General features: G+C 43.8%; 1 protein-coding gene and 1 long non-coding RNA gene across 2 annotated transcripts in view; one reads left to right on the top strand and one right to left on the bottom strand.

Annotated features, from left to right (window-relative positions):
* Positions 1-21,361, bottom strand: part of LOC115566599 (uncharacterized) — a 38,354-nt gene that overhangs the window by 13,284 nt on the left and 3,709 nt on the right. The window lies entirely within an intron of this gene.
* Positions 4,931-13,223, top strand: crabp2a (cellular retinoic acid binding protein 2, a). The gene is made up of 4 exons (XM_030392457.1): positions 4,931-5,271; positions 9,955-10,133; positions 10,731-10,847; positions 12,534-13,223. Exons 1-4 carry the CDS (start codon positions 5,190-5,192, stop codon positions 12,582-12,584), a joined length of 429 nt encoding a protein of 142 aa, XP_030248317.1. The 5' UTR covers positions 4,931-5,189; the 3' UTR covers positions 12,585-13,223.

The raw sequence follows: 21,361 nt of genomic DNA, 5'->3' as shown, positions 1-21,361 counted from the left end.
TCCCTTATCTCCTCCTCTCTGCTCTTTGCTCTCCCTCATTCCCTGCCTCTCATTTCCACGTTTGAGGTTAAATGCTGCCATCTCCTCTGCTCTAATCAAACCCACATGGTTTGGTGGGTCAGCCCGGTGCCAGCAGCCCCACAGAGCTGCACACACCGCTGGCTGTGAATGTGTGTGTGTGTCACTGCGGCTGTTTGTTGAGCAACTGTTGTGCAGAGCAGCGGCTCACAAACTTTGTGACCTCTTAAATGAGACGTTCTCTTGCAAACTTTGCTCTACGCTGTTTATTCCTATCAGCCGTGAGCGACTGCTGCATGTAAGACTGTAACTCTTAAGAGGCCGTAGGAGGTTGAGATTACAGAAAGGAACACCACTTTGTGTCACGGAGCAGTTTTATTTTCCTTCCTGTCCAGTCAATCTTCTCTCAACCTGTCAGATTTATCATACGACCCCTGCGGGAGGTCCCACCCCCCCCACTGACACAGAAGTAAATCCTATGAGCAAGATACTGTAATTGGTGGCAGTTTTGTCTGCATGCATGTGCACGTCTTGTCCAGTGGCTTCCTCTGAGGGTAAAGGCCAGTGATAATGACTTCCCGGAGTCGGCAGTGGGGAAGGCCAGGGTCAAGTTCACATCTGGGATTACCAGGGTTACTGGGGTGAGCGGATTTTACTGGAGGTCATCTGGATGATAAAGTGGAGAATGCCACTGAAGTGTGACTTTACTACAGGCTGATCACACGCACACACTCCCACTTGTGCAGACAAGTTTTCAAAAAGTGCGATTGCAAAATAAAAGTAACACCACCACCCTAAACGTACAACAAATGCTGCATTAAGGGTAATACGGTGCATGTTGTTTCTCATTCCACACCCAGATAAACTCCCTTCGGCACAATAAATACTCTGTCGCCAGTCTGGATGTTCCACAGATACGGTTCAAATCCATGTCATTTGAATGAGAAGAGGAAATAGGAAACAATAAGCAGCGCAAGAGGAGGTGAGAGTGGAGATATTGTGGAGTTCAGCCTGGGGAGAGTGTTGATACAAGGCTCAGCCTGATTTCAATAAAAAAGGCAGCCTAACGAAACCATCTCTGTAAAAGCTGCTGAAACGACTGTGACACAACTTCAGATTGAAAGTTTTCTGAGTTGTCTGTTGTCTGGCATATTTAAAATGCCTGAAGACGACGAGACCTTTGTTATTAATTTTGTTAAGTTGTGCCCTTACATTATCCTTAATGTTTCCAACAATGTTTGAGATAAAATTTGGTAAGTGGTGGTTGTTTAACAATGAAGAACAGCTTTATTAGCTGATCGATTCATCTCTCAATCTATAAAGGCCCTGAGCCACCATGCCGACAGTCAGCATTGGTGCATTGTCGGGGCGTCCATTACTCTAGTTGGTGCTGTGTGTCGCGCTGTTGGCACTGGGTGGCCTTTGTGGGCAGCATTTTGCCATTTGATCATGTTGAATTGGCGGTGGCTCTTCAATGAGAGAAATCACTCTGACTGGCTGTTCAGGTAAGAGGATTGTTGTAAAAAAAAAAAAGAGAGAGAGAAAATGGAAAAATAAAGAGAAAGCCCCTTGAGCCTGTTGCTGTACTGTCTATGATGTCAACTACAGTGCATTTTCTCCTCACATTTCTCCTCTGCCTCTTTGCCAGTGACAGTGCAACTATATTAGCGAGAATGGTGTCAAAGAACGGTCTGTTGTTATATCAACAAGTTCCCTTTCACGCAGGCACAGAGCTCAGTGGCCGTCCGCTGTAGTCTTCGTGATGTGTTCAAGGGCAGCTTTTTGGACCAGACACGGCATTCTGGGGGCAATGCAACAGCTTCATATACAGTGATGTCTATAAAATACTGGTTCTGTCCAGCCAGCAGTTTAAAGCAAACAAATATTTTAAATGATATGAAACAGATTAAAAGCAGCAAATACTCACAGTGGAGATGCTGCAAACGTTTGAACTTTTTGTTTGATAAAGGGCCTAAATTATTAACAGTTGATCAAAATAGTTGGCGATTCATTTTCTTTTCATTTTCAGGACGATAAATTATAACTTAGAAACAGAAAATCATCGGCCTCTCTTTCTTCTTCATTATTACAGTGCTTCCTTTGTAATTGTTTGTTTTGGAGTGTTAGGGCACTGTGCTTCAATATAGTTAGTGTGATTTTTTTATTTTTATTATCTGATTTGTAATCTTCTATTTCCCACTTCATCTAGCTGAGGTGGTCCATCACCCCTGAGCGACTGTAGAGGAAGCGCTGATTATTACTCTTTCTCCTCGTCTTTTTGTTATCATCGGTTGAGTTTTTACCATGAACTCAGGCTGACATGAGTCAAACATAACAAAACAAGTCTCAAGAAACGTTGTTTTGCCTGCACGTGGTGCAGCCTGAATCTCTGCGTCGGAGATATCATTTACCAACATGGTTCTTGGTGACAGAACAAAAGAAGTGAACAGTATATGGGTGGATAATAGTTGGAAGGGAACATCAGGAAATGGGGATGATTGAAATAAAGTTGGCACCGGAGGAGCAAACTAATACTTCTTATGCCTCCAAAGACAGAAGAGTCTCTCTTTACATTTCTGTCGCCTTCATTCTTTCGCTGTTTCTCAACCTCTCCATCTCTGTCACTATCTGTTTGCCTTTGATCTCTGTGCTGACTCACTCTCCCTATCCCTTTCTCCACAACAATGGAGATAAAAAATGACCTGCGCTCTTGTCTCTAACTTTCTCACTAACTTTTCCCCCTTCTCTTTCTTCTCCTCTCCATCCTCTTCCCTTCTGTTTTCCCCTTCTCCCTCTGTTCAACGTGCTTGAGGAATGTGTCAGAGCAGCACAAAAGAACAAAAGCTTGATGGGAGGAGGAGAAGGAGGAGGAGGAGGAAGAGAAGGAGAAAGGGGGGGAGTAGAGAAAGTTGCGTGAGGTAAAGGAGAGGCAGAAAGGAAAAAGGGGGAATGGAGGAAAGGAATGAGTGGAGAGAGAAAGGTTGAGGGGTGCAGAGCACGGTTGAGTGGACCTGAATGCTGAGCGGTGCTTTGTCATCACGTGCTGACATGCAGCATCACACACATTTCAGAGCTCTTTATCGAGCCCCCTCTGAACAGCACGCACACAAGATGGGTGAGGCCGTCGCTGTGCTACACTGCACGGCTGCCTGTTAGATTCAGCAGGCTTTGATGTATTTCTTGTTGTGTCATGGTAATATGCTAATGGCCTGCAGTGAGGCCGAAGATGAATATTCCAAACACTAGACGGCTCTCTATTGTAACCTTTGTGTCGGCATCAGTCACTTTCAAACTGGGGGCTGATGATCAATTCCCTCTTTCTGAACTGACCATGCTGGACAGACCACCATTGCAGAAGCAAGCGAGGCAGACTGATGCTTTAATGTTGAGATTTTCAGATGCGGCCTTTAAACAGCAACTTTTCTACTTCACTGACACTGGATGTTTTATTTTGAGGCTAACTGTTTGTTGAGAAAACCTTTAAAGAGTGTACCTCCGCAAAAAGTGAATGAAACAACAGAAAAAAGAGAGGATGTGAGAGGAAATCACACCTCTGATACTGCTGTCTAATGGCTCACCTCTGCTGTTCGCCCGGGCATGTGGCATGGTGTGTGGCCAGAGAGTGAGGGGCGCGTGCACGTGTCTGAGAAGGAAACAATGTGTGCCAGACTTCAAATCAAACAGAGCCGAAGGGCCCGACGCAGGGCGCAGGATTTGGAACCAAGTCTGTGCGTAAAAGCGCATATCACGTTACCAAATATCAATCTGAGGCAGTTATTCACGTTTTGTTCGTCAGTGCGTCTTTGTTAAAACTCTGACACTGAGCCGCTGAGTACATGTAGCCTAAGGTTCCCCCGGCCCCCCAACCTCTAAGTCGCCCGGTTTACCTCGCGCTAATTCGCCGTGCAGTGTAGCGGATGGGATCATCCATCAAGAGTCAATAGTTAACGTCGGCTTTGTCCCGTTGCCATCCATCATTGGCGCTTGCGTGCGCGCATACACCGTGTGTGTGTGTGTGTGTGTGTGTGTCTCTTTATAGGAGTACCTCCGACCCCGCGGGCCCCTGACCCTGACGCGCTGTTCCAAATGCCCCCGCGTCTCCTCCTCCTCTGCCCCCTTCTTCCGTCTGAGCAGCAGGGAGCGAAAAGCTCTGAGGAGTCACCGGCGACCTGCGCCACTCCAACCTCTAATTTTAATCTCTGCCCCTCTCTCTCTCTCTCTCTCATGGGTTCAGGGTGTTTTTTCCTTTGACGCAGTCCCCGTTAAATGGATAGCCCACCGGTCGAGGCCAGAAGCTGTATCCCATTACCACCGCTTTTATTTTTATGACACAGCGCCGTCGCGCACAGGAGGCTGGGGTGAACTTGGCCCCTCTCTCTCTCTCTCTCTCTCTCACACTCACACTCACACACACACACACACACACACACACACACACACACACACACACAGGCCCTGCCATCCATTCACTCTGCCAGTTGACTGGTTCTTCCTTCGCACTGCCCTGCCAAGACGACATGTTCTGTCAACAGACCGGCCCGACTGACATCCTCCCTGTTTTGCAAGAATAATGTTCAACGCCTTTAAGTCATTCATTCAACCATGCCAGTGTTGACGGTATCACAAGTGGCAAAACGCATCTTACACCTCAACTTTGTATATAATAAGAAAAAATAATCAAGTCTTCAGAGGTTTCTCCAGAGCGCACAGGTCCAGGGCGCGGTCACTTTCGATGAATCAAGAGAAGCGTCTCCAAACGCTCGCTGCGTGGGCAAGTGCACACGCAGCCTTACGGGGGCGTGGTCAGGTCGAGGCGCTGTGGATCTGTGCGTTTAATGTACTGGGCTGCGGGGCGTGTCCGCATTGAAAGGGGCGTGTGCATCCCCACACAAGTATCTTTGCGCTCTGTGCCATTCATTTGTAGCGCAGCCGCTTCTAACGCGCACTGGCACGTAGGTGAGACTAGAGCTCTGTCAGTCGTTCACTCATCCCGGGGAGAGGACAGCAGTAACTGGACAAGCAGAGTCAAACCACCCGGCGCGCCCACACACCCAGACCAGACTCAGAGGGGTCAGTTGGAGCACTTTTGACGCACGACGCGCGGGGACAGCAGCCACATTTGGACCTGACAGTTCACCTACATTAATCCTCCAAAACACCTGCAGCCGAATATGGAGCGCAAAATCCCCAATTTCGCCGGTACCTGGGATATGAAGAGTTCTGAAAACTTTGAAGAACTCTTGAAAAAGTTGGGTGAGTGATGAAAATGATGACACAAATGCAGCTCGACTCATTTCCTTTTGTTGTGGTTTCATGTGACGCTCTTATTCCTGTGCGTACTGACACAGATCTGATGTGTCAGCTCAAACTGGAGCTTTCTCAGCACATTATAGGTCAAATCTTCCTCTGTGTCCGCGCATCAGCGAGGATCACCCCTCTGTGCCGCATGGGTGGGGGGTCTTTGTCATTCTGCAGAACCCAAAATTCAACGCTTGGCCCCCAGCCAGAATCACCCCTTCTCCTCTCCTCTCTCCCTTTGGCCTCGCCCGCAAACACAATAGGCACAAGCGGCGGCACATCTGTCTGTGTCACAGCCTCTGATTGTGTGTGTGTGTGTGTGCGTGCGTGCGTGCTGCAGAGAGACCGTTATGGCGCTATACAGTGCTGGGCAGCCACATTATCTTAAGTGACAGTCGGGGAAAAAGACAAACACCTGCTGCTGAGATTCAAGCAGCTTTTTCATTCACATTTGGAGTCTGGACAGGCGTCATGGTGTGCGTGTGTACGTGCGGGTGCGCGCTTAGAGTCGTCTGTCGTTAGTAGCCAATTCCCATTAGATGACTTGCCAGTGCACACCTGGAATTCATATCATCGCGTAAGGGCGCACGGAGAGATGAGTGCACCAAACAACGCCACCTTTTGTGGCTCTCTCCCTCTCTCTCCCTCCCTCTCTTTCTCTCTCTCTCTCTCTCTCTCTCTGTGCGTGTGCGTGTGTGTGTGTGTGTGTGTGTGTGTGAGAGAGAGAGAGAGAGAGAGAGAGAGAGAGATACACTCTACTGAATATAAAGGTCATTGAAATAGCTATGTAATGGCGCTATTGTTCTGACAAAGATGCCAGAGTACGAGTTCCAACTTTCTTGTCTGACCGACGCCCTAATTAGCGTTTAATGAGTCCGTGTGCTTGTCCGCGAGGCAAAAAGTGTGTATGCGCGTGTGTGAGGAGGCTATAACAAAGGGAAAGGTGGCACAGTGCGCAATAATCAGTGCAAGTTTGTGCCACAGAGATGTGAGGTGTAAGATGAGTATCCATGGAGGAGGAACTGCAACAGGAATGCAGGCTAAACTCCGCGCGCGCGCGCACACACACACACACACACACACACACGTATAATTCCTTTAATTTCCCTCTGCATTGGCATGACTGACAGAGAGGAATGGCCCTGGTTTCATCGGGGGCGAAGCGCAGCTGTATGCAGCCTGTCAGCACCCGGCGCCCTCCTGCTTCGTTCCATCCTCTCTTCCTTTCCTCACTCCTGTTCTCCACCCCTCGTCCCTCGTCTCCCTCATGTCCCAAACGCTTCCTCTGCCCTCTGCTCTTTGACCTCCGACCCTGACGTCTATCTTTCTATCTATCTATCTATCTATCTATCTATCTATCTATCTATCTATCTATCTATCTATCTATCTATCTATCTATCTATCTGTGTGTGAGTTCACATGTGGCCTGTTGGGTGTGACTTTAAAGATTATGGTCACAGGTTTGCAAAAGTCTGTTCAGGTAACATTCTGACTTCTAACAAGCAGTTACTTGAGAAGCCACAGCCCCCTCTGTGGCTCCCAAATGGTCCACAGGCCGGCACTTGACTCCTGTGTCTGAGCCAGCAGACTGAGGAGACTCAGAGGTCAGTCAGTGTCTGCCGGTCAGTTTGTTGCCTGAAATAATCCCAACATTTTAGGAAGGAGACTTTTCTTAAGTAGCGTTATATTTTCAACTACAGTTCCCAGTGCTATACAGTTTGCAGTTATGTGCTGTTAAACCAAACTCAGTTGTTCCCTCTTAAAGGCTGATATTATTCTAATGTAGAGTCATTACACACACATAATAGGAAGTGGGGCCAAATTTACTTAACTTTTTTTTGTTAATTTGTCTTTTAAAGTTGTGTTTCAAGACTTAAGCCACAAAGTGATCCATTGATTGATGGTTTACCCACCTTTAGGGTTGCAACTAATGATAAAATCACATTATAAGCTGATCAGCCAAAGCAGCCATGTTTTTCCTCATAAATAGTGTTGTTAATAAGTATCCAGGAGGCATACCTCAGTAAAAGTAAAGATATCTTGTTAAAATATGATTTTGACAAAAGTGAAATTCAACCATACGTATAGTAGTTGAGTAAAAGTCTAAGATTAAGTTTACTTCAGTTAGAAAAGTAGCATATACTGTATACTATAGCACATGTACATGTACTTAGTTTCATTCCATCAGTGTTAATAAATGACCAAATTCATTTTCTCTTGAGTGACTAATCAAATAATATGCCAATTAGTGCTCTGTACTGCCTGCCTTTGCAATCACATTAATGCATGCAGTGGTGAAAGATGTACATCTATCAATTATTAGTAAAGGTCCTGCATTTAAAACTTTTTAATGCAATTTTAGATAAACGTACATTAATATAGTCCAGTCTCAGATTATTCAAAATGTAATCGGGGTACTCTTATGATGCATTGACATCTTTAATATTGGATCTGTCTGAGTTTAAGCTATCTTGCATTTGGACGTACATTTTCTATCTGCAGTATCACTGGTAACAATACCTGTTAGATACTGTAAATGTAGTGCAGTAAAAAGTACATTCCCCCACGAAAGGTAGGAGATTATCAGTGTAATTTAGCATTATAAAATTAGATATTACAACCCTACAGGCACAGCAAATATTGCCCTGAAGTATAGCACTTGAGTACATGAGCTCAAATTCTACACCTGACTGCATGTCTGTCAAAATGTCACCAAACACATAAGAAACAAAGTCATTAATGAGGCAATGCCTCGGGTACGATGTACAGTCCGCTGCAAGAGGTTAAATTATGAATAAGACTATTAATGGATTAATATGATGCCTCCAGGAGAGAGAGCGGCTGCTGCCAAAGGGTGAGAATGTTTCCTGTTTCCTGCACGGTGAAGTTGAACACAATGCAATTTGCAAATAATCCAAGTGCACATGCTGAGAGGATGACAAAGCACACACATGCTGTGCTGTGTGTGCAGCGCATACATTCAGTGTGCAGCCTGGGCATCCTGATGCATGCTGAATGACTGTGCATTTAGGAGTGTGTATATTTATCCATGGTGACAGGTGGGAATGTGTGAGAGGTGAGAAGTGCGAAACCCAACTCGACGGCAGATACACACTGGACGACGTACACACACTTCCCCTCGCACTTGGACAGAGATCTTCACACACCACACACAGACCACTGCCCCCACCACCACCGCCACCACCTTTTTCCTCTCTCCTCCCACCACATCGGTCTGCACCTCATTCCCTCTCTTTTCCCACACTGTATCATCATCCGTCTCGCTGCAACATGCGATGGAGAATATGAGTGTGCGTCTCTCTCTGTGTTGTAGAGAGGAGAATGATGCCGATTCCAGTGCAAAAAAGTAAAAATCACCACACGTCTGCGTCTTTGAGTCTGTGCGTGCGCAAAGATGATGAAGTGTGAAGGGGAACACAGATGTGCTGTCATGGCCTCATTGTTTCCTCTTGTCATCATTATTGGACAGAGCTGTGCAATGCCAGGCTTCTCCTTTTACCCTGAGTGTGCAGGAGAACCCTGAACAAGCAGCAACACCACACCACACACACACACACACACACACACACACACACACACACACACACACACACACACACACACACACACACACACAGAGCCTGAGGATAATGGTTTTGCATAATTTGGTAAAAACTGGTTTAATTTGCCTCGCTCCTTGGGGCTAAATCCTATAAACCAACATTGTGTGACGCAAAAAAGATCCGTCCTATTAACCTGAGTTTACCCCTTGTCGATGTGCACTGATAACATGGGAAAATTCAAAGTTTGTGCATAAGCAGGCGTTCAGTTGTGTTTGCGCTTCTTTATATGAAATTTAAAGACACGATATGTAGGAATTCTGCTTGTTTAATAAATAATAAATAATTTAAGAAATAAATAATTTCCCAGTCTGGGATCATTAAAGTAATTCTATCTATCTAATGCTTTGCTGAACTTAAACATAGCGGTCATTTGTGTTTATTCAGGTCGCAGTGTTTATCCATGCCAAACAGCCAGATTACTTCACTGTGCATTAGCCGTAAACTAAAGTTAGCGAGCAACTGCACACAACCAATTCAGCACTCACCAGAGACACACATTCACCTGCTGCAGTCAGGTTGATAAACAGGAGTGAAGATAAATACACATTTTAATTTGAAAAGCTAAAAAGTAATCTCCCAGCTTTCCTCCTACAGATAAATAGTTGCAGTTCCCAGCTAAATCGATGTGATTTTGGGTGTTTACTCTCGACAGGGTCAGGCTCTGCAGCCGACTCTCTAACCGACTCTAAACAACTGAACAGCAGCTCTTGACCCCAACCTCTCACAAAACACTTGGCAAACGTTTTTTTTTTTTTGTTTTGATAGAGAGGTTACATATTGTATTTTTAAGCAGAAAACATCACCTTCTGGAGACAGATAGTTCAAGTACTGATGCTTTGGGCTGGCATCCGACCTGAGCTGCCGACCCAAAGCGTTTTTGACAATCTTGGGACAAGACTTAACAATCAACTATCTTTCTCCAGGGTGTTGTGTCTTTTTGCATTGAATCTCCTCTTACATATAGTCTTTTTAGTTATGTCGATATCTCCTCGTCTTACGTGTGTGTGTTTTTTAGGTGTGAACAAGATGCTGCGTATGATCGCGGTGACGGCAGCCTCCAAGCCGCTGGTGGAAATCTCGCAGGACGGAGAGACGTTGTCCATTAAAACCTCGACCACAGTCCGCACCACCCACATCACCTTCACTGTGGGACAGGAGTTTAATGAGGCCACAGTAGATGGACGTCCCTGCACGGTACTTAATACACGGACACAAACATACTCCTGAATGCTCTTTCACATCTTTATTCTCTGAACTTTCACATACACAAACACACTCGCAGAAGAAATGGGTGTATGGGGAGGAAGCTGTCCAGATTACATCAATCTGTTTAATTTGGCTTTTCATCATATTTGGACTGATAGCATATCTTTACCCCTCCCTTGGTCTCTGAAGGCCTATCATGCTACACTATGCTCCTTCACACTCTTTACGACCCCTTTCAACTTCCCTTCTCTTCTCCATTCCCCCTTCTTGCCCTTTCCTGCCCTCCGTCCCTCCCTTATTCTCCCTGTTGCTTTCCCCCGTTTTCCCATAGATGGCCTCTGTTTGGCCGTCTCCAAAGCAAACACATGCAACCAGCCAGCACTTTGCTGTAGTAACGATGAGCGCATAACAAGTTATCACCTCTCAGTGATTACCCCACTCCACCTTCCTCCTCTTCTCCCTCCATTAGCCACTTTTGTTGTCTCCCTTCCCCTCTCAGTAGCATGATGTACGTCTGCCCATAATCTCATCTACACATCAAACAACTAACATGATATTTCTTCTTCTCTCGTTCTCTGTCCTTAGAGTTTTCCACGTTGGGAAACTGACAGCAAGATCAGCTGTGAGCAGATTCTGCAGAAAGGAGAAGGGCCAAAGACGTCCTGGACCCGAGAGATCACCAATGATGGCAAGCTGATCCTGGTAAGGCACACAAACTATCCATCACGCCAGAGTTTATCAGAGCCAACAACGCTATACTGTAGATTACAGAGCACAGATTACAGAGACATTTTGTTGTACATATGGGGTATCAGTACAAGTCTTAACCATAACTACCTGTTGTGTTGAGTCAAATTAAACTGACTTTGACTTAAAATACTCATTACTTAAACGGGACTTGACTCAACTTGATTGTGAAAGTTAATCTTTCATCTTGGAAAGTAGCAGATTGACAAAAAATTCTTACTCAAAGCCCACTAACACGCTTTTTCTGGAGCTTTCACAGTCTTCATCAGCTTACTCAGCTGTCGTGGCTGTTTCTCAGTCGTCCTCACATGATATGACAGTGTGGAACATTTGATCACATTATAACAGATGACAGCTGATGCTGACTGAGCAAACTCTTTCAGCTGATGAAGACCATTAGAAAAAGCTAGTAAATGGACCTTATGTTAAGTTAAGATTTACAGAATTTGTAAAACTTACAAATCATGTTTTGTCCTGGATGGTGTGCATGCTGCAGGATTTCATTTGACTTCTTTTGATGGACATTGATTATCTTCAGTGTTGACGAAACAAAATCTTACTGGCTAATTGTGGTGTGTTCATATCTAAGAGCTGCATGTAATCCAGCCCCTGTTTTATTAATGAAGTAGCTACTTTGACAGGGCAAACAAACCTAAGTGAACACACATGATTTTTTTGTTCAGCTGTATCTTACCACCCGAAAACTATATTACTACATCCAAGCACTTTTTGTAAGTAGCTATTTTACATCTTTAAAAACATAGAGTGACAAAATTCATGTACCTTTTGTTTGTTTGATATGATTGATTCTTCATTTTTCATTTAATACGTCCAGGTAAGGAAAAAATATTTGCGTTGTAGTCTATGGCTCTTCAGCTAACCTCCAGTCTTCCTCACTAGTACCTCTATTCTTGTACTGGTAGTCATGTATTTTATTGGTCCCCCATTTGTACAACAAAATTGCGCTGTAATTTTTCGGCTTTAATCTCAAGTGTTGCCTTTTGTTTACAAATTATATAATTGTGCTTAGAGTACCATAACGGCAATCGAGTTAGTCTCCTGGCAGAAGTAAAAAGAGTTACTGTCGAGGTTGCGAATGTAAGTACAGGCCTCAACATGAAGTCAAACAGAGTGCACAAACGAAGTCAAAACATAACCGGGCAAACAAATAATTATGATGCGGGTGATGCATGCAGTGAAGGCTGAAAATTGAACGTTAAACAGGTCTGGGTCATATATGATTCTGATTCAGTTTTGTTCAGCTGCTGAGAGCCATCAACACCTCTGTGGATGATAACTGCTTCACAAACAGAAACCACGCCCAGCTGGCACACCAGGTTGCCTCAAACTTTCAAAGAATTCCAAATAATTATTTTACCCAAGTCTACCGGTAAACCAGTCGAACCAGAGCTGACACATGCGTCCTCAACAGTCCTCTCTGGAGTAAACTGTATGAAGTATTTACGGTTGACTGCTGCAGGAGGGTTGGCAGTGAGTACAAATCTAAGGCTCCTCATGTGCTTTTTGGTAAATAATGTTGAGAGAGAATCAACATAAACGACTTGTTCTGCAAAATACCTTACATTTAATATCAATTCATATCGAACGGTGTTAAACATCCACATTCTCCTCTCTTTTCAGACCATGCGAGCAGATGATGTGGTATGCACCAGAGTCTACGAGCGACAATGAACAAGAGCACTTCCCACTTTTCGTCCTTCCAGCCTCCCCTTCTCCTGTGTCACCACTTGCATCACTACTCCTCCTTGTGGGAGATAGCAGACTCTAGTTTAATTCCATTATCTCTGCTAGCTTCACTATGTAATATGTGTGGTAATTGTATCTAGTATGTCGCACATCTATCGACACAATGGTCTTAGCTCCTGAGATATCCGTCTGTCCCTCCAGCTCCATCAAACGTGGCCAGCTGGGTTTTAAAAATGTGTGTTTGATTTCCAGAGTGACAGCTCATTTATTTGGCATTGTATGTGTGTGCGTGCGTGCGTGCGTGCGTGCGTGTGTGTGCGTGCGTGTGTGCGTGCATGTGTGTGTGTATGAGCGGCAGCAGAAGAGGTGTGAGACTATATTTGTAGATGTGTAAACCAATCTATGAGCTCTTCCAGTTTCAGGTCAGTTTTGATGTGTTCCCTTTCGCCCTGCCCCGCAACTTTCACCTTTTCTATCTCATGACGACATTTTATATTTATTACTACACTAGGAGTCTGATACAGTACTGCTAAAGTTTTTACTTTGTGTCTCTTTTATATGAAATGTGATCATAGGAAACAACACTTTCTATGGGAAAAACAATAAAGCACGATGTTAACTCAGCTTGACGTCAATTCTTGGCCCTCCTGTGCTCAAAACCATTAGTGGCACAAAAGTATTTACCAGTGCATCTGTTTTATGGTTTGTGAGTCTAGCTGCAGAATATGTGCACATTAGATGGCTCCATCTTATTTTAGGCTTTCTGTCAGCTGTCTGCAACTAGAATAACTTGTCTGTCCCCTCCCTCCCAGTCTCTCTCTCGCTATCCCTCCCAGTGTTTTTGTCTTCCCATCCCTCAAGCCCTTTTTTTTTTGTCAATCATCTCTCCCTCATTATTGTTCCCTCGTGGAAAATGTTTCCATTTGACTGTTTTTTCCTCTGTCTGCTCACTTTTATCACACATTTCATGTGGATCTGCTCATCCTGCAACTTTCCCTGGCATGCGAACCGTCACACAGAGAGCCAGCTGTGGGAATGCCACCATTAGACTCTGCTCTGTTTTATTTCCATTTCATCTGCCAGTTGGTTAAATTTGGTACCTCTTTCTCTGGAAAGTCTTTAAAAGGCTGCTCGACTTAAAGGGAAAGTTCAGAATTAAGAGAATGTGTGGGGCAATTGCCTTTCTTGACAAGAGTTAGATGGCAGGACTGACACTTCCCTGATGTCTGTATAGTAAATCTGAAGATCGAGCGAGTGGCCAGTTAGCTTTGTAAATGACACAGTCTGAAAACAAGGATGCAACAGCATGCTTGTTGTGCCAGCCCTATTGGTAGGTGTATTTTGCTAACCTTATACAGAGCCAGGCTTTCTGTTTCCATTGGTTCCTGCACTCATGCTAAGCTATACTAACCGGCTGCTGGCTGTAGAAGGGACCATACACACATTAGAGTGGTGTCAATCATCTAAACTCTCTAACTCTCAGCATGAAACGAATAAGAAATGTTGCAACCTGTTATGTGTGATGGTTTCTTACAAAGACCCATCTGAGAAATTGTCTCTGGAAAATGTTTGGAAACTTGGCAGGCGATTAGATGCACCATCCGTCTATCACTGTCTATCAAAGATCAACAATAGGAGAGTGCTACCATCAGCAGAGCCAGATTAATCAAACTCCTGAAAAAGATGAAACAGAAGTGAAAGCATCCTTGCCAACGAAAAGTTCAGATCTAACTGATGCTACAGCAGCATCTATGCTAACTTTGTTAGAAAATGCCACTTTTGCTTCCAAAGGATCAGTTGCTTCAACCTCTCGTCACATCTAAACCACGTTTGTAGATCTCGCGAATCCAGCTTCTTCGTTAAAAGGTAAAAAATGTTGAACTCCTCCTTTTTACATCCTCGTTTGGGGAACATCTGTTGTTATGGCAACCAATGAGGGTGATAAGATACACAAGGTCAACTTGGAACCGTTTTAGGTCTGACTACCTGACCACTCATCAAATGGTCAGAAAGTGGGCGTGTCTCCAACGGCAGGAAATGCCAATTGCATTACACGGTACAGCTGATTGACAGCAGATGTGCTTAACAAGGAGTCGGCAGTTAGGGGACCTGGAAATGAAAAAAAGGGGCTGGGGAGAAAGATGGATGACCCTGAGTTCACACTCGTACACATATACAGTTATACAACAAGTAAAAACTAGATAGGGAGGGATTCCTGAGAGAGGAATTTAGTGATGCTAAAAGTCTTTTATTTCTTCTTACAAACTATCTCCTCTTTATTTCTCTTCTTGCCCTGCAGCTGTGCGGAGTTACAGTGTGACCTCAATAAAGTCCCCTCCTCTGCCTCCTTCCCTAATAAAAGGGGTAAATAACTACCCCTCCCTCACTGTTTATTACCCCCTGGGGCAGTAAAAGGCAGCTGTCTGGCCCCCTTCAAAACGCCCGGCCTGCACCGGACCCCGTAAAAAAACACACACACACACACATTCACATACCAAAAACACACATTCTGGGAACTCTTCACACATACCATCAAACACTCACACTGTACACGCAGCTCATAAAACCCAAAAGGTGAGCGGACAAACTGCCTGGTGCACAACAACCTGTGAAAAGAAGGAAAAGGTCTGAAAAACAAAGACGTCTCTGCTGCCTACATCCCGACTGCATCGTTATCCCTGCAGGTTGTTGGTTTTGCAGAAGGCGTAACGAGTAACAGAAAACAGTATGGCAACATTTTAACCTCACTCCTACATTGCCTGTAAGTCGGGGAAATAAACAAGAGCAAACACACACAGTCACATGCATACCCACAAAATAAAAAACACCTGTGTGATGAACGAGCATGCCTACACATAACTAATGCACTTCATCCATCAGAATTAAGTGGAAACCCGATACCCTTTTAACATGTCTAACAAGGTAACTTTAGCTATCGAACAGAAAGCCAAACGTTGGTGCTTGTGTGAGAGCAGGTTAGTTTAGGTGCCCAGGGGCCACGGCTGAGTCAGGCGGCAGTTTGACAGATGACAGGGTGGAGTGGAGTGTGTGTACATGTCTGCATATTTCGGAGTATGTCACAAAAGTCAAGGTGGATGATTTGTGATCTGGTTGAAGCAATTATTGCCACGCGGGTCAAGTGAATTCGGGGTAAGATAGTAAAGAAATGGGAAGGGCTCAGGGAAAAAAGTGCCCTGCAGGTGTGGGAGCGGGAGAGCACAGGCCCCCATATATGCATGATATGCCGTTGCACACAAAAATTCATAGAAGAAGCATGCATGTGACAGTGTGATGACAGGTGAGTGTCATTTAACACCCTCGCATACTGTACCGTCTCTGTCCAGGATATTGATTTACACCCACACACACCTGCAGGCCTGCTCAAACTTATACACACATAACGCTCACATGCAGCATGGTACAGTGCACAAATCTCCTGTGGCAAACGCAATTAGACCACCCAGGAACCTTTGAGGCCTCTTGTAAAACTTTGGTCCAGAATAGTACACATGAGGGCATACCACACACACACAGACACACAGACACACTGCTGCACTTTCATCGTCCAGTTTGAATGTTTACACGAGAAAAAAAGGAGTCATCGAAACCGCACTGGCCCACTTGAAGTGCATGCAAACACACAATTTTTTTGGGTTTTAAATATGATCTTAAATTACCTTAAAGTCCCCTTCTACCTCTGTCAAGATGCCACAGGAATGACATGAGAGAGCGGGGAAGGTATTTAATAAAGGTCAAGGGAAGAAATCAAGGACATAAGTATGGCACCTCTACATACTGAGCCACACAGAGACACTCAAACCAACAACCTTTACGAGCTCTTGAAAGTGTGGGCAGAGAATCCTTCCATCAGGGAAAATAAAATCAAAGAGGAGTGGAATGAAAAGGCATGGAGACGTTGAGTCAGAAAGGCTAAAGGAGGGGTGAGGTCAGGGTGAAAAACTTCCTTTCAACTTCCCCATCTAATTTTCTTGAAGGTGATTCATTCACTTACACAAAAAAAGGATTTATTTATGTACTTTGCTCAGATATCTACAGACCCCAATCATCCCTGGTTTTCCCTGAGCATCATCATGAAAGACAATGGTGTTACAGTATACGAGAGGCAGGCTGCTGAATGAAGCCTTTGTAGAGACGAGGCATGTGATGATAAAATCTGATTACAGACTCTGACAGTGACCTCTGGATGGTCGGAGGGAGATGATGGGAAGACGGAAGATACTGTTTGAAGAAAGAGGCAAGTGTGAGAGAAGTTACATGGGGAAAGAATTCTCTCATGAATTTGACTTTGTAATGGCGTCCTTTTCAAATTCACAAACGCTACTTTGCCAAAAGTATGTCTGGCAAAATATCGCTCAACAAAGAAAGGTAACTTAGTGCACTTTCAAACCCAGTTGGGAACAGATGCAGGACAAAAGCACTATACAAAAGGACCAGGATACAATTAATTGCAATCCAATGCAACCATTCCACCATAAATTCTTTATATCAAATTTATAAGGTTCAGCTTTCTGTTGACATCTCTCTATAAAAGCAAGGAATCTCTGTCTGTCTGTCTGTCTGTCCGTCTGTCTGTCTGTCTGTCTGTCTTTGCCTCAAATATCTCTGCGGATCAGGATCAGACTGACCTGAGAGTTTCAACATGGCTGCTGCGTGGTTCAAGGGTGTGCAACGTCGCATTTGTTTGGACTGCAATGATACCATTAATAATTTATTTCAGAAATGCTTTACGAATTCCGCTAGCATTGCTAACCATAGCCACCACAGTCACGTGCGCACCAGAGCCAATCACTGCAGAGCCCACCGCCACCCCCCACCTTAAGAAATTTATACCTGCAGCGGCACGAGCTGGACCGGGATTTTGCCGGCGGTGCTAGCTGCTAGCCCAACCACACGGCCCACCTCCCGAGGCGATGGACCGGACGCACCGGCACGTCCTAAACTCGACTTTGGGTAAATAATGTCCGCCACACTTTTGCGCGAACATTGCCATCATGTTTGCTTTGTTTGTCTGGTGCAGGAAGAAACGGTAAAAACTGGCTTTTATCACGAAAGTGTCCAAGCAGCAAGTTTGGTTGCTGAGGAACGGGAAGTTGTGTGAGGGACGCTGGCGGTGATACTGACAGCGACAGAGATGGCGAGTTTTGAGAGTTGAGAGATATGTGACATATTGCGTGTTTGGAGTGTATAGTTAGTGTGTTATATAGTGTTTAGTGTAGTGTGTTTAGTGTGTAGTGTAGTCGTTTTTTTGTGTCGTGAGTCAAAAAAAGGAGGAGACTGCTGAATGTGGAGCAGGCAGGAATGAGCTGAGGAGCCTGAGGCATTGCCTGCATTTAAATGTAAATAGTTACATATAACTTTGTAAATTTCAAAAACTTATGCACAAATTTAGCAAACAACAATTTAAATTTGCATTATAACTAATGCAAAATTGGTTCATTAAACTGTTTGTGATTTTCACAGTAAAAAAATCTAACTTTTTCCTACTCTGATTTTATGTTATTTTGTGGTTTTAGGTCCATAGTGTTAATATAATATGTCAAAATGAAAAAATAGCTGTACAGTCACACATGTGAGGTTGTGCTGAATATAATGACACCAAACAAGGCAAGGTAAATAGTTTTTAAGGTGAAATATAATGGTATAATCAAAAGTCGTCAAAAACAGCCAGTTATATCCCACCTTCAAACACAACCTCATTTGGCCATCCATGAAAAAGCCACTTAACCTCCCACTTTTCTATAGGAATACATGCTTCCTACGGGCAATGCACTAGTCACTAGAAACAGGTTGCAGTACTGACCTAATAATACTGAGGTGTTTTCATTTTTTTGTCCTTCCTATTGACGTACACGAGGGGGCAGAATATTAGAAACACCCCTAAATATGATGAAGTCACACCCTGTTATTTATTATGGCCTCAATGGGAAATCATATCAATATATCAATATCACTTAACACCTGAATGAAAGTGTTAATCACAACTGTACATTATTGGTGTCCTCAAAGTAGACACTTTATATATACTGCAATATAATGTCCTCAAATTAACTGCGATACACAATATTATTTTCTTTTTAAGACCATTTTATCACCGATATAATCTGAATATAATAACATAATATAGAACATATGTCCTTTCGAAGAGCTATGAACTTTAAACTCTTAATAATAATAAGATAATGGTATCAGAATGTGAAACAATATCCTAAATAAATAAACCCAAACAACCAAACCAATAAATACTGTCTGTTCTGGGCTTCTAGAGAAACATACCTGTGCAACATCGACCTCAACGTAGTGACATTTTTCAGCCAAGAGGGAGGGCAACACCTCTCCTACCTTCCCGCAAACTACACCTACAACTGAAACTAATAAACATCTTATTCCATAACTTCAGGGATTTGTATGCTGCTGTAATGGTCTCCACTCTTGGTTTGTCTGTGTTGGTCGATATGGCCTGGCTCACAGTCTGGTCTCTATTCAAACTCAGAAAACTGCAGGTACCTCATTTTGTGTGTACTTAAATAAGAAAAGGCCTACCCCAAACATAAATGTATAAAAGTTGGTATTCTGTTGTCTAAAATACATCTGTATTATTTTTACACAAATGAGGGTGGGTAGGTGCGTCCACATACATTGTTCATAGAGTGTAGCACGTACACATGTAGCCGGTGACATGAAATAATATGCAGAGAAGCAGGCAGTGAGAAAGAGGGGGTGTGAAGAGAGAGATGCCCCGGAGGATCATCAGGCATGACAGGGTGATCAACTGTCAGAACTCCATGACTCATTCCTTTTTTCTTTTTTTATAAGATCAGCTCACTGTAAAGACACAGTCACACAGTCACACACAAACAGCTACACACAGACTTGTTCTGGTTGAATATATAAATAAAATACAGCTGTGTAATAACACTTGAGTGAGTCTGCATTTCATAACTGCATACATGAGGTTCAGCTTATCACCCTCTTTTTATTTTCTCTCCCTTCCTCACTCTCTGCATCTATTTCCTCTTCTGACCAGCTCCAGACGGCGGCCGAGCCAAAGCATACCAGAGACCAGCATGTCATAGCTGGACACAGTGTAGCTCCGGCCGAGGTGCGCTGTGGTGTCGTTTGATTGGTTGCAGAGGACTATAATTTGGGAAACAGGGTGGAGGAAGCACACCTTGTAAAAAAAAATAAAACCCTACTGGCTGCTGCACATGCACGCAACTCACACAAACTGAAACGTGTGTGTGCATGAAAAGAAATCAAAAATCTGCTCCACACAAGTTGTTGTATGTGTGAGAGAGAGCAGTGTTTTCTCTAACAGCAAAGCCATGCCCTCTTCGTGGGAATACATTAAGAGGGACTGCACACTGACAGAAAATCATCATGATAACCGCAGGTGGAAAATGTTGGCATGGCGCCTGCTAAACCAAACAGGAGTGACGTTGCGGGAGCACCTGGTGAAAGACAGAAAACAGGCTCATCTACTAACACTGAACTGTTACTACCGTCTAACTTATCCACAAATCACAGCTACTGTACTGCACTGATAATATGTACCACAGTGGTGCTATGGTCTCCTGTGGCCCTCCGTCTATCCATCCACAGAGCCAAGCTCTATGTCTGACATTGATTTACTGATCGTCCAACGGAAAAAATATCCCATGGACATGCCAGCTAATGTAGGACGCCCAGCAGTAGACATTCCTTCTGCTCCTAATCCTTAAATGTGCATTTGCTTTGAAAGGGAAAAATCTGCACACTGAACATTAGACGCCAGTTCAGCTCCAGTCTCTGCTGATGTCTCTGATATAATTCACATGCAGTTTCGAATGTGTTCTGGCAGTGCACTTATCGATTTTACAGCAGATATACCCGAGTGCACATAAGGCTGGGCGATATGACCTAAATATAACATCAACATGATATATTTAGGCAATATCATGATACACAATATACATCTTGATATTTTGAAATCTCTTGAAAAGCACTTCATAAATGCTTGGACTGGGTAAGAAAATCAAATACCACAATATTTTTGACCAAATCAATTGATATTAATATAAATATTGCAACAATATTGCAACTATTGGTAGGCTACTTTAACAAAATTTAACTAAATATTAACACAATGAGATTTTGGGATAATAATGAAGATAATAATCATCAGTAATTCAAGTTAAAGTTAATAAAGCTAAGTATTAAGGCCCTGACATCAAAGAACTAGCGGCGTCAAAGGCAGCCAGCATCGTCTCATGTCTCCTGTGTCTCAACCAAAAAAAGGTGTATTTGAACACACTGAATAGACAACAGCCGGCAACCAAGGAGCTTATTAATCTGCGTAAAAGGAAATCCCTCTCTGCTGATATGCAAACTGCTTTTATATACTAAATTAGTGAAAGTATTACCACTTTCACTAATATAGTCGCCTCTAAGAGAGAATATGTCTGATATATACTTGCAAATGGCATTGGTGAAGAGGGAGAGGAGAAAAATAAGGACAAACCGAGCTAAATGGGTTAAAACATGGATACTACAGCCTCAAGGGCCTTTCTTCTTCGCTTTCGTTTTCTCTTCTCAAACACTTCAACTTACCTGAACAGCCAATCAGACTGATTTCTCTCAACAATTAAGCTACCACCAAGTCTCCATGCTGAATTTGCCAACAAGGGCTGTCCAGCACCAATGGCATAGGACACACCATGCAAACTAGTGTTCACTAACTCAATTACGGCCCTGACAATGGCCAA

The sequence above is a fragment of the Sparus aurata genome, chromosome 17 (genome assembly GCF_900880675.1).
Source record: "Sparus aurata chromosome 17, fSpaAur1.1, whole genome shotgun sequence".
NCBI lineage: Eukaryota > Metazoa > Chordata > Actinopteri > Spariformes > Sparidae > Sparus > Sparus aurata.
This window is presented reverse-complemented; position numbering and strand designations above follow the sequence as displayed.

Bases quoted from the DNA above. Each gene is read 5' to 3' on its own strand.
- crabp2a (XM_030392457.1), top strand. From the start codon at position 5,190: ATGGAGCGCAAAATCCCCAATTTCGCCGGTACCTGGGATATGAAGAGT. The intron at 5,272-9,954 runs GTGAGTGATGAA...TGTGTTTTTTAG, and splicing joins AGAACTCTTGAAAAAGTTGG to GTGTGAACAAGATGCTGCGT. The intron at 10,134-10,730 runs GTACTTAATACA...CTCTGTCCTTAG, and splicing joins TAGATGGACGTCCCTGCACG to AGTTTTCCACGTTGGGAAAC.